This window comes from Ornithorhynchus anatinus, chromosome 17 (assembly GCF_004115215.2).
Source record: "Ornithorhynchus anatinus isolate Pmale09 chromosome 17, mOrnAna1.pri.v4, whole genome shotgun sequence".
In the NCBI taxonomy this organism is placed as follows: Eukaryota; Metazoa; Chordata; class Mammalia; order Monotremata; family Ornithorhynchidae; genus Ornithorhynchus; species Ornithorhynchus anatinus.
In genome coordinates this window covers 22,627,174-22,641,564 of record NC_041744.1, presented here as the reverse complement: position 1 = coordinate 22,641,564, position 14,391 = coordinate 22,627,174, and the positions used below count along the sequence as shown (strand labels likewise).

General features: G+C 40.7%; 1 protein-coding gene across 1 annotated transcript in view; it reads right to left on the bottom strand.

The window, feature by feature from the left end:
* Positions 1–14,391, bottom strand: part of SAMSN1 (SAM domain, SH3 domain and nuclear localization signals 1) — a 188,404-nt gene that overhangs the window by 87,052 nt on the left and 86,961 nt on the right. The window contains exons 3-4 of the mRNA XM_007669505.3: positions 3,805–3,845; positions 512–549 (exon numbers count right to left, since the gene is read on the bottom strand). Of these exons, the coding sequence (XP_007667695.1) occupies positions 512–549; positions 3,805–3,845 (79 nt within the window). The remainder of the gene's footprint in view (positions 1–511; positions 550–3,804; positions 3,846–14,391) is intronic.

Here is a 14,391-nt window from a genome sequence, read left to right as displayed (position 1 = left end):
GGATACTTAAGCGACTCAGGTCTCCTTCATCCCAGTCTTTGCCATCAGGTGATGACAGATTGCAGTCTTCTGCTCAGGGGGCACAATCTAACGCGGCCACCAGATAATCAACAGTAGAACTGAGGGGGTGGAAAAGAACCTTGGGAAGCCATTTAGCCCAAAGTCCAAAAGAGCAGTGTTGTGTTAGGGTCTCCAGAGTGCTATAAGCTAATAAACCATTAGAGAAGATTACTCTTTGAAAAAAATTAATTACCCAGGGAATAATTCTAAGTGGCTCATCCATCTATGGTAATGAAAACAACAAAATATTTTTCTTCACTTTCCTGCTGCTTGGACACAATTCAATAACATCTCCATTTGGCTTTGATTCTAATCACTTTTTGGTGGCAGGTATTGCTTTTACATCATATGGGCATTAGTAGGATGAGAAAAGCAAAAAACCTTCATTGAATTTGACTCCATTATTTGCTTAACAATGTAGGAAAAAAATTCTCTCCCATAAATTACTAACCAAATACTTCATTTTCAGACATGGATTTCTGGATAGATCTAGAAGAAATTAAGAAATGTACTGTTATTAAAATCAAGAGTTAATAAGCAAAATGGACAGTATCAACATTCTCCCAATAGTGATTTTTTTTCTTCCTTGACACTGTGGGTCACTTGACTTGCTGACTCTATTAAGCCAATCAGGAAGCTTTGAGAAGTAGTGTGGCCTACTGAAAAAAGCATATGACTAGACGTCAGGAGACCTGGATTTTAATACAGGCTCCACCACTTGCCTGTGGTGTGATCTCGGACATGTGACTTCACTTCTCTGGGTCTCAGTTTGCTGGACATAAGATAAGACACCTGATCTTTCTCTAGCTTAGACTGTGTGCCCCATGTGGGGCAGGGACTGAGTCCAATCTGCTTAAAGATTATCTCTACCAAGGTTTAGCACAGTGCTTGGCAGATAGTAAGCAATTAGAGCTGCAATAATTATTTGTCTGGAAGCCTAGTCTCAATAGAGCAGAAACATACATTTTTAAAATTAAGGAGGAAAAAGTCCCAGATTAAGTCTGCTGGCCACAGCTGTGTGGTTTAGCTTAGCAAAACATTTATTTGTGGCCTGTCAACAAAAACTAACATTTTCTCAAGAACTTTACTTGAACAGAGCCTGGGCATTGCTCTGATGCTTGACACCCATCCTGACTTTTCTCCAAGTGATATCATTGAGAATATTTTTTGTTTAGGCATCCATAATTCCTACAATCCTACTGTATAAATTTCAGGATTTTTCCCTTTGCTTTTGGAGAATACCACTCACAGGAGGAAGACAACTTAGCCATTTGATTGCTATTTTTAAAATGGTATTTAAGTACTTACTATGTACCAAACACTATTCTAAGCACTGGGGTAGATATAAGTTGATTAGGATGGACACAGTCCCTGCCTTGCATGGGGCTCACAGTCTAAATAGGAGGGTCTACAACCAATGGTGCAGACTTTGGGCAAGTCACTTCACTTCTCTGTGCCTCAGTTACCTCATCTGTAAAATGGGATTAAAACTGTGAGCCCCATGTGGGACAACCTGATCACCTTGTATCCCCCAGCGCTTAGAACAGTGCTTTGCACATAGTAAGCGCTTAACAAATACCACCATTATTATCTACTTGATCACCGTATTTTGTTTCTTCAATTCAGTTTAGAAGGGCTATCCCAAGGCCCAACTGGGTCAATGATAAATTTATTCCAGATTTAAAAATCACTCAATAGTAGTTATTTACTGTCCTACTAGTAACTTACTGTAGTTACTGTCCAGAGCATTGTACTGGGCACTTGGAAGGCCATCTCTCTCTGCCCAGGACTCCCATCATCCTCTTCTTCTCCAGCCAGGAGCTCAAAGAGGCAGTCACAGTATGTTGCCTCAACTTTCAGAACAATGAGAAGGCTTCGGTGGCCACTTTAACTGTGAATACAGCTGTAGCCGTGACTTTTGGCTTTGAGCTGCGAGGCTTTGTGGGCAGGATCTTGCCTACTAACTCTAATGTACTGAACTTTCCCAAGTGCTTTGCACAGTTCTCTGCACAAAACAGGTGCTCAATAAATACCTTTGATTAACTGATCTTCAAACTCTGCTCCTCTAGTTACAATGTACTATCTTTCATTATATAGTTGTATATGTATGTACATATACACATACATATATAGTTGTCCTTGCCTTTTATATTTTTCTCATTCTGATATTGGTTCATCTTTCCTTATGAGCTTGGGAGACAGAGGACTTGGGTTGTAATTCTGGCTCTGCCAGTGGCATGCTGTGTGACGCTGGGAAAGTCACTTAACTTCTTTTGGCCTCAGTTTCTTATCTGTAAAATGGTGATCCAATACCTTTTCTCCCCAACTTAGACTGTGATCCCCATATGGAACAGGAATTGTGTCCAATCTGATTAACTTGCATCTACCCCAGTGCTTAGAACAGTGAGTGAAACATGTTAGACAATTAACCAATATAGTAATAATACCAGGAAATGTTGCCCTGATTCTGTTCTATGCCCTTCCCTGAGACAGAAAATAAAGCAGGATTCACGTTACTAAAGATAGGCTGGTACGTGATTGACAGCTGGAGTAGGGTTTGCCTCTGAGGTGATAAAAATCACCTCAAAGTTGTTTCAGGGGAAAAACTCTCAGCACCTGAAGCTAGGAGATAACTGTGGGCATGGAGAAGCTTAAACAAGTGGAAGAAAGTTCACTTTGCTTTCTTACCAGATAGAACCTGGAAGTGGAATTTATCTATGTGGGGCAGGTTAGAAAATCAGAAATTCAAGTTGATACCACCCATTCTCTTCTCCCCTTTTCTTGACTGCTTAGAAGCTTGGGATCTTAGTGCCTGAAGACACATCCAGACCAAATCAAACAATTTCATTTCCACATTATATTTGGGAGGTTTCATTTTCAAGAAAACATTTCTAACCTTGTTGAAATTTTCTGTCAGAAATTTTTCTTAATTCTTTGCTCAGCACTTCCTTGAATGACTGAAATTTACAAATTTACCAACCATTCTCTCCAATTACTATTTGTCACACATCATACATGTGCCATGGTATTAGTAGATTCATGCCGAATTTTAAATCCAATTTGAAGTAGTTAAGCCAAATCTATTGGCAATTTTTAAAAACATTATTTTCCAAGAAAACAATAAGATAAACAGGCCAATGGTACAAAAGTGATAAAAACAAGTTTGCCACTCTAATCTGGGATGAGTTTTAGCATATGGCTATTTTCTTGAAAGATTTATCTAGCATAAATAGAAGCAGCGTGGCTTAGTGGAAAGAGCACGGGCTTGGGAGTCAGAGGTCATGGGTTCTAATCCTAGCTCTGCCACTTGTCAACTGTGTGACCTTGGGCAAGTCACTTAACTTCTCTGTGCCTCGGTTACCTCATCTGTAAAATGGGGATGAAGACTGTGAGCCCTAAGTGGGACAACCTGATTACCTTGTATCTACCCCGGCACTTAGAACAGTGCTTGGCACATAGGCTTAACAAATACCAACATTATTAGCATGAGTATATTAGTCTGCCTGAAGCCTCAGTATTTAAGGTGGATATGTTATATACATTATTGTAGAAAGTGAAATGTTAAAATAACTACAGAAAAGAAGAGCAAACATGCTTGCCAAGGAAAACAATTACTCTTTAAAGTTAATACAAAGACTAAATAACCCTTGTGAAAAAATTCTGAGTTGATAATAAATATTACAATGAATTAAGTGTGAACCAAAGAACAGAAGAATGATGGAGAACAAAATACTTTCAACTTACTTTCTCATTTTGGTTTGTGTATTCTTAAGATCAGGGAATTCCTTTAAAAAATAAACAGAAAGAGATGAGTAACACACAAGGAAATCTCATCTCCACTTTGATCTTCATTTGTATTTTGCTACTTAGACATTTCCCACTTATTTTTTCATTATTAGGATATTAAGTGTTTACTATATGCCAAGAATTGTGCTAATTACTCTGGTAGATTCAGGGCAGAGACTCAATCCCACAAGGGACTCTCCATTTAAGAAATAGAGAAAGGAGATATGTTACCCCCATTTTACAAATGAGATAAATGAACTATACAGAGATGAAGTGACCAAGGCCACAAGAACAGACTAGTGGCAGATCTGGGATTAGAGTCCAGGCTGATTCCCATATCTGGTAGTTTCCCATTATGGCATTCTTCCTCCCATTCAATGACCTCTGCCTTTACAACCTTATGGAAGAAATGCATTTCAAAACCTGGGTCAAGATATCAAGGTTTGTTTCCCCTTTCTAATACCAATCAGTATGTCATTGCCAAATTGCCAGTTTATAAAGGTGGAATGAAAAAAGTTGGATGATCTCCCAATATCCAAAATTCAATGTCATCTTGGGAAAAAACAAAACCAAGTTGATCTGTAAACTTGGCTTCTTAAGGTGGGATATAAACCCCGATGTGAAATTCAAATGCTCCATTTGAGACACAGGTTATGAAAGATTGCTGAGCAGGAAAGTGTCCATTCTTCAGTGACTTTAAACTTGTCTTTGGATTCTCCTTAGGCCTACTGCTTAACTTTCCTCTGGGCCCTCCTTGACTAATCCATCACACTCTCCTTTAACCACTTTTCCACAGCATTTGGATGGAGTGCTGTTACACAAGAGCTAAGTATCTGTCCTATTAGTACTATTAATCAAATATAGATGTGTGGATTCTGTTTTGTTAACCCCCCATTGCCCCTCAATACCCTTAGCACAAAAACCAGGAAGCGTCTTTGGCTGTTGATTCTAATTCCTTTCCTCCACTAGACTCCAGAAGAACACTGCAAAAATGGTTAAGAAAAATGGTTTTGATTCTTCATTTTTTCAGTAAGCACAGTGAGGTTTGAGAGGCATGAAAGTCAGGGCTCAAAAATGAGTGACAAATGTACCTTGGATACATTTTGTACTTAGCAATAAGAAGCAGGAGGCAGAAAGGTGTTGAGCTCAGACATTAAACCAACTTCAACCAACAACACGATAACCCAGAGATGGCAGATCACCAACACACACACAGACCCATGGCAAAAAACACCCAATGAGTGAGGGGGTTTTTTGATTGGTGAACTAATCCAACATAGATAAATGCTGGTCCTCTAACAGGAAGATGTGCCCAGTTTAGTAGCAATAGTACCTAGGATGTTCACTTTGGTTCTTCCTTAATACTCACTGGGAAAAGAACTGTGTAAAGGTATTAGGGGCAATAATTTTTTTCCTCATAGGAAGAAAATACACTGTAGTTCCTACAATTGCTAACATAACTATTCTGAATAAAGACTAGATGCAGAATGATAAATAAATGGGTTCTCTATCTTGGACTGCCCTATATTGCCACTCCTTACGTCTGGGTAATTCAGAAGGTGTTACAGGAATATTACACTGGTGAAATGTATGGAAAAATGAAAGTTTCTTGTTTTCTTTTTCATTTTAAAAGAACCGGTTCCAGCCCCAATGAGATGCCGATTGTTCAGATGTAAGGGACAATCCTTAGATACGCTCTGTACAAAGCTGCTCTCTTCTCTCTAGGAGCCCAATTTAGCATTTTTCAGCAGATTGTGCTGAACTGGGAAACTAAAAAATCTAATTTCTCTTGCCCCTTTCAAGGGTCTGTAAATGAGGCTCAGAATGCTAGGGTCACTTAGCAGCAGGCCATATCTGTTCAAATTCATTTTTTTTTTTCAAACTGCTGCTACATCCTTCACCCGCTGAAGGCACAATAATATATTTTCACTCTGCAGTCATTGTAATGCAGTAAAATGCATTATTTATTTAGTGATTCATTAAATTTCTCTAGCACCTTTCCTTTCCTCCGATATGCTCAATAGGTCTGAAGCCGACTCTCCTCTTCTACTCCTCCTCATTCTGATTTCTGATTTTTATTCTATTTTTTACTATTCATGCCATGCTACTGTGTTGCATATTGGTGGTGACAGCAATTAAGTTTACATAGGGAAGGACAATCCTTTCAACTCTAGCTATATGGTTTAAGCACATGAATAATTTTTAATCCATTAATTGTGCATTTGAAGTGTGATTACATTCAAAAAGGGATTGGGCAGATATGGTATACTCTTCTTAATTTATCTATTCCATAGTACCTTCAGGTTGAACATTATTACTAAACTGGTTTGAACTAGTATGACAATGAATCTGAGGAAGAATGAACTATTTTGTTTCTGCTTCAAGTCTGAACAAGAAAAACTACCTCCTCAAATCTGAGCCTTTGTATAGGCTATTTACCAGAGCAATCACTTCAGAGAAAGTTGACTTTCTTTTCAGGACTCTGAATGACACTCTTGGTCATGGCACTAGTGGAATATTGCATTAGGCAGGGTCAGCCAAATAGGATATGACGTCACCCACTTGATGCTTGCCACTTGAATGAAATGAGTGACAAAATCTGCTTGAATTTGCCTCCTTCCAAACCCTGAAGCTTCACCAGTGTCTTTTTTTTTGCCGCTGATCATTGTGAAGGAATTCCAAAGCATGGTCAATCCAGTCTATTCTGGTGGGCTGCCAAGATTATTCATTACTTGGAAGAAGGCAAGAAGCAACATGGCTTAGGGGGTAGACCCAAGCCTGAAGTCAGAAAGACTTGGGTTTTAATCCCAGTTCTGTCATCTGTCTGATGAGTGACCATAGGCAGGTCACTTAACTTCTCTGTTCCTCGGTTTCATCATCTATAAAGTGGGGATTAAGACTGTGAGCTCTATGTGGGACAGTCCAACCTGATTAGCTTGTATCTACCCCAACACTTAGCACAATGCCAGGTAAATAGGGCTTAACAAATATCATATTAAAATATCTATGCTACTATCCCTGGGGAGAGGGAAAAGGGGGAATCATGGTTCTTTTGTAAGATTAAACATGCTGCTTGGCAATTTTCCCTGAGGGAAATTCCCTGAGAAGTAACTTTTATCTTTACTAAAACAAACAAGGAGGGCTATATCAATCAATAGTATTTACTGTAAATTTACTTCCAGATATCCAATGTCCATTTCTTCAGCTTTCAGTCACCAGAAATTCCAACTCCTAGAGTTACTTCATTATGGGCCAAGGGACTATTTCATCTCAGCCTACTCTTCCTAGATTTTGCATTCAATAATTAAAAAAACTTTCCTCTCTAACCTAAAAGCCAAAGGGAAGAACAGTGCATCACTGGTTTATGCAGTCTGACTATTGGAAATACCAGAGGTCTTTCTACCTCCAGGAACTACAAAACCACAGGCATTGATAATTTTAAGTAGCACTTCTTATCATTTCCCTTCCATCTTTCATTGCACTTATGGGTTTGGGCCAGGCACAGACTATAAAATACCTCACTCTCTTCAGGGTAGCCATTTTAAGCACCAGAATTCCAAGTGACATGGGGAGAGAGGGAGAGAGAGGGAGAGCACACTTGCACACAAGCAGACTCACTTCATCAGGAATCTGACACAGGCACTGGCATTTGTGCCCCACTTTCCATCCAGAAAGGAGATGATTAACTTAGTGTCAGAAGTAGTGATAATAGCAGTTGTTGAGCACAACACTGTAATAAGATTTTGGAAAGCACAAAACAAGCAAGTAACAATCCCTGCCCACAAGGAGCTCACAATCTATCAAGGGAGGCAAAAGAATTTACTAACAGAGAAATCATAAAAGTCATTGAACGTAATAATGATAATGATGGTATTTTAGTGCTTACTATGTGCCAAGCACTGTTCTAAGCATTGAGTAGATATAAGATAATCAGGTTGTCCTACATGAGGCACACAGTCTTAATCCCCCTTTTACAGATGAGGGAACTGAAGCACAGAGAAGTTAAGTGACTTGTCTAAAGTCACACAGTTGATTAGTGGCAGAGGCAGGATTAGAACCCATGACCTCTGACTCCCAAGCCTGTGTTCTTTCCACTAAGCCACACTGCTTCTCAAATATATTCATGAAACTACTGAAGATGGGTATAAATAAGCTTGTGTTAAATAATACAAAGGGGGGAAGGAGAAGGGAAAAAAAAGGAAAAGAAATCAGGAATAAATTAAATATTGTAGTTTATTCTCCAGAGTCCACCATTAAAAGATCTGTAGCCTAAAACGCCAAGGAAGGAGGGGCATGTGGTGACTTGGCCTTTGAAAAAGCAGACTGAACAACTGAAGAGAGCAAGTATCTCTCTTTAACTGAATCTGTATGAGGAGCAGAACTGAGAGCGATGATCTATGCTGCCAGGCAAGATCTGCAAGCAAAGAGACAAACTCGACAGCTGACCTTGAAGTGATTAGAACAGGACTCTGTACATCCTCTCTGAAAGATGAAGGTATTTCTAGAATAGAAAGCAAAAACGTCACCGGTGCCATACAAAGTCTAGGCTAAATGGCCTGAGGAATATCTCTGTGAAACCTGAGGAAGGCAGATATTACTGCATGAATCCCACTTGCATAAGGACAATTTTACTATTGTATTTGCATAAATTCACCTATTGTAATCTAGCATCCCCATCGCTTACTTAGTAAAATAAATACAGCTGAATTGTGCAATCTATTGCAATTGTGTTTGCAAACAATGTTCTGAGTGACAGGAAATCCACAATGGATCTTTTCAATTGATCAATTTGTCTTCCCACATCCCTCTCACACAGACGCTTGCATAGAGGTGAAGGATGGGCTAATATCCTTCTTGCCCTTCAGCACCAACCCCTAAATGTTGACTTTTCAAGCTAGAAAGGGTAGAGGATGTTATCTCAATGGCCTGGGATATGGTTAGCTTGGGTGATAATATCCTAGTTGGAAGCAATTTTGCCAGTGAGATTACCCAGGACCATGTTGCTCCCCATGGTAGCTCTCTATCTTTGTTCTTTGCAATTAGGTACATGAGAAGAGCATCTTAAAACGACATGCCAAAGATCTATATGGGGCTCGATGAAAGCCCCAGGGTGGGTCACCCCAGCAGTCTGACCTCTGCTTCAGCATCTTAGTGAGCATCTATTCAACACCAATCCCAAATCATTCATCCAATTAACTAACCTTTCTGGAATCTACTATTTTCTGAATCCCTATTTCTTGCAGTAACTCAGTCCACAACTTCTCACGTGCATAAATGAAAGGCACTCCTCCTTGGATAGTGTTGAAAATTGCTCATCACACTGACAAACAGTTGCTGTAGCCCAGGGGACACTTTCATGCAGGACTTGGCCAAATCATATGCTGCAGCATGATGACAACACAGAAGGTGTATATACCATTTCTTATGATACTATGGTGCTCTGTAGCCAAATAGGTTCTAGCCAAAACACAAACACCCCAATCTGCCAGAACTGGGTGTAGTAGAGAGTATAAAGTGTTTTAGATCACCTTTAACTGTCCTTTTATCAAAGGAAGAGGCTGCATTAAGATCTTGCTAATTCCATATCTGAAGAATCTCATCCCAATAGAATGGCCCAAGGAACTTGCTAAACATTAATTATGCCAGAAAGAGCATAGGAGGAAACACTGGTGAATGCTATTCTGAGACCACCAAGAGTTTTGAAGATGTCATCATTTCTAACATCATCAAAAAAATGCAAAATGATATAATAATGGTGATATACTGGCCGAACAAAAAAAGAGTGAAATAAATCTGCTGAATGCTGAGGTGAGAAATGGGTAAAGCAATGATATTTGTTACAGCCAGCCAGATCTTTCAACAAGCTGTTTGTATTTTTTCACGGGGACTGTGGACTCAATTAATGTATAGTATTTACTGAGCACTTAGAACAGTACTTGACAGTGAGCACTTAATGCATATCACACTAATAATAAGGGAAGCAGCATGACCTAATGGATAGAGCATGGGCCTGGGAATCAGAAGGGCCTGGATTCTAATTCTGACTCTGCTACTTGTCTGCTGTGTGACCATGGGCAAGTCACTTTACTTTCCTGTGCCTCAGTCAAGTCATCTGTAAAATAGGGACTAAGACTGTGGGCTCCATGTGGGACAGGGAGTGCTGCCGACCTGGTTATCTTTTAACTACCCCAGCATTTAGTACAGTGCCTTGCACATAGTAAGCGCTTAACAAATAACATAATTATTATTATTACCAGGTAATAAAATGCCAGCTACAGGCAGAATACTGTCCAAAGTGCCTGGGAGAGTACAATAAAATTAATAGACAAGATCTCTGTTCTCAAGAAGCTTTCAGTTTGAATTAAATATTTTCACATTTGGGTCAACAGGTATTTATTTTTAGAGATTCTCATTCTACAGAGAACTGAGTTGAAATGGGCAACTGAAGAGACAGCCACTAGCTTTGTTTTATTTGAGAAATTATTTTAAAAGCCAGAAGACTTGAAATATCAGTGGGATCTTGATGGGATGCTATTAAAAAAAGGTGAGGTTGGGGGAGAGGTTGAAAGTGTTGTTTCTGTTCCAAGGCAGAGGTCAGCCAATTCTATCCTATTGTTCTCTCTCAAGTGCTTAAGGTCAGTGCTCTGCACACAATAAGTGCTCAATAAATACTACTGATTGACTGAGTGAGAGGAAAGGATTAAAATGGGGCTTTGGTTCTACAGCCTCTTGTTAACAAAAGTGGTGGTTATAATTACAGTTTTCACTTAACTCAACAAAACAACTGCACCTGCCTCTTGCCTCGTAAGTGGAGAGAGATAACAGGGAGCCAGTAACCCAGAGCCATGGATTTTTCCAAAGCAAAACTTCTGTTTCCAGAAGGAAACCAGTTGAAGCCACCACATGAAATTCATGCGGAATGTTCCTTGCACGCTGAAGAGTTCATGGTAGGGTGACAGGAGATGATGTATGTGACCAAACTTTAGGAAGGAAGTGATTCAATTAAACATGAGAGAAAAGTACAAACTTACTCAATTATTATGATGAAAGTTATATATAGGAGCAGTTCTACTCATTTTACATGCCAGGAGTCAAAAATGAGATTATGCACAGCTTTTCTGCATCAGTTGCACTCTTTCACAGCCTGGTGCAGGCCTTACTGCTGGGATATCATTGCTAATCATATTTACTTCCCTTACATTTCATAAATAGTTATGTCAGGGAGGCAGCAGAGACAGAGATGTAGCCCAGTTTGAGTTAACTTCAGAGACAAGGTGGAAGTGTCAAATCCGGGGGCTGGCCCCTTAGACATCCAAAGTGCATCTCCTCTCTCATGATTCCCCTCCTCCACTCGGAACCGTGTTCCTCTGCTAACACAATTGCTTCTTTTCATTGCCACTGGTAATGCCCAGCTAGTCAACAGGGGCATCTAGGAGAAAGTAAGCAGGTGCGGATGGAACCTGTGAGGAACCCGACTTCTCCTCTGAGTCCCCCTGGAACTCCTGCAGTGTGAGGATGGATGGGATGTCAGAAATGCACCCCCAGCTGAAACCTTGCCCTGGTGATGCAAAATAAAATTAAAAGATTAGTGTGGTGGCCCACTATCAATGCTATTTGCTGAGTGCTCACTGTGTGCAGAGCACTGTAAAGTCTTTGGAAGAGTTCAATACAAAAGGGAAGCAGCATGGCCTAGTAGAAAGACCACCAGCCTGGGAGTCAGAAGGACGTTGGTTCTAATCTCAGCTCTGACAAATGTCTGCTGTGTGACCTTGGACAAGTCATTTCATTTCCTCTGTGCCTCAGTTCCCTCATCTGTAAAATGGGGATGAGGACTGTGAGCCCCATGTGGGACAGGGACTGTGTCCAACCAGATTACCTTGTATCTACCCCAGCGCCTAGAACAGTAAGTGCTTAATACAATCATTATTATAAAGTAGGTAGATCTTATACCTTCTGACTTGTCCAGGCATTTCTTTAATCTTAGCTATGTCTGTGGATGACTATGCTTAGACTTCAAAACGTTCTATGTCTTTACTGAAAGATACTGGAAAAGAGGGATTTCATCCTCAATATGCCCCTGGACAACACACTTTTTCAGGCTGCTTAACTTTCTCATTAACACCTTGTGGCTGAGAAACAATATAACTGATTTCCAGTGTTTTTCATCAGAGGGGAATTCTGATTACTGAATATAAAAATTAACACACGTTTTAAAAGCATTGAATTTACCAAAAAACTCCTTGAAACATGAATTATGGGTGAATGAGAGTCAATATGATAGATTCCCTTGTTTATTGCTATCTATATATGTGGAGGGAATCTTCCACAGCACTGTAAAACATTGCACCAAATAGCACTGCTCATGATTTGATGCAATTTGTGCAGATTAAAGTCTTGGATTTTCTAATGTGCATCAACAATAAATCCTGTCGCTTCCTCTTGTCTGACCCAATAAAAATCAATGCTTTTATGTATGGAATGTTGATTACAAATTATTTTTGACCAGATTAAAAAAACGCATTAAAGCTAGAGGGAGAATATGACTTAAAGCCATTTAATCAAGGAAATGAAAGTAAAAGCATCATTCTGTCTTTAAGTCCTGCTGGTATAGTTTACAGCAACTAGGGTCTATATATTATTAGAGCTTCATTGATTTTCCTTTACTCCCAGTGATATAGGCATGTCTTTATGCTATGATGAGGAATATGCACCTGTTGGGATTTAAACTCAAATTGAATAGTCAAGTTAAAAGAGGGCCTCAGTTATTTATACGATTCTAACAGTGAGAAATTAAGCCTTTGGAAAAGGGACCTTGTGATGCCAGGCCTTTTAAGTAGTCCTTTTGTACCTCTGACTTAAGGATAAGCCAACTCAGTTCAAGTGGTTGTTGGGTATCCTACTGTTGTCCACACTCCTTGCATACCTTGCCCATTAGGATTGGAATGAGATGCGCCTTATGACAAAGTTGGTAGTTCCATTACTTCTCTGTGTGTGAGCCTACCTTGCTGAGTAATGTTCCACAATGCTTGTAGATGTTATTAATGAAACTGCTCTAGAAATTGAATGTAGCTGAGGAAGAGGGCTAGATATTGCAGTTGGTATCTAGACCTTCAGGTGGGCCTAAAACATGCCTTCTGTCAGCCCCCCAATCTGTGTATCACCAAAGTCCTGTTCAACACTAGTCTGGTCTATAGCTAGTAACTCTCAGAACTCAGAAGAGGACACAAAAGGAGAATGTAAACTATCTGCAGCAAAAAGCGGGTGGTGAGAAGGAGAAATTATCGTTTCTAAACAATGGAAAGACATAGAAAGGCTCAGTGGAAAGAGCACGGGCTTTAGAGTCAGAGGTCATGGGTTCGAATCCCGGCTCTACCACTTTCATTAATTCATTCATTCAATAGTATTTATGAGCGCTTACTATGTGCAGAGCACTGTACTAAGCGCTTGGGATGAACACGTCGGCAACAGATAGAGACAGTCCCTGCCATTTGACGGGCTTACAGTCTAATCGGGGGAGACGGACAGACAAGAACAATGGCAATAAACAGCGTCAAGGGGAAGAACATCTCGTAAAAACAATGGCAACTAAATAGAATCAAGGCAATGTACAATTCATTAACAAAATAAATAGGGTAACGAAAATATAAACAGTTGAGCGGACGAGTACAGTGCTGTGGGGATGGGAAGGGAGAGGTGGAGGAGCAGAGGGAAAAGGGGAAAATGAGGCTTTAGCTGCGGAGAGGTAAAGGGGGGATGGCAGAGGGAGTAGAGGGGGAAGAGGAGCTCAGTCTGGGAATGCCTCTTGGAGGAGGTGATTTTTAAGTAGGGTTTTGAAGAGGGAAAGAGAATCAGTTTGGCGGAGGTGAGGAGGGAGGGCGTTCCGGGACCGTGGGAGGACGTGACCCAGGGGTCGACGGCGGGATAGGCGAGACCGAGGGACGGTGAGGAGGTGGGCGGCAGAGGAGCGGAGCGTGCGGGGTGGGCGGTAGAAAGAGAGAAGGGAGGAGAGGTAGGAAGGGGCAAGGTGATGGAGAGCCTTGAAGCCTAGAGTGAGGAGTTTTTGTTTGGAGCGGAGGTCGATAGGCAACCACTGGAGTTGTTTAAGAAGGGGAGTGACATGCCCAGATTGTTTCTGCAGGAAGATGAGCCGGGCAGCGGAGTGAAGAATAGACCGGAGCAGGGCGAGAGAGGAGGAAGGGAGGTCAGAGAGAAGGCTGACACAGTAGTCTAGCCGGGATATAACGAGAGCCCGTAATAGTAAGGTAGCCGTTTGGGTGGAGAGGAAAGGGCGGATCTTGGCGATATTGTAGAGGTGAAACCGGCACTTGTCAGCTGTGTGACTGTGGGCAAGTCACTTAACTTCTCTGTGCCTCAGTTACCTCATCTGTAAAATGGGGATTAAGACTGAGCCCCACGTGGGACAACCTGATTCCCGTGTCTACCCCAGAGCTTAGAATAGTGCTCTGCACATAGTAAGCGCTTAACAAATACCAACATCATTACTATGTAAAACCAGTAACAGTGAGTGAAATGTCTGACATTGTG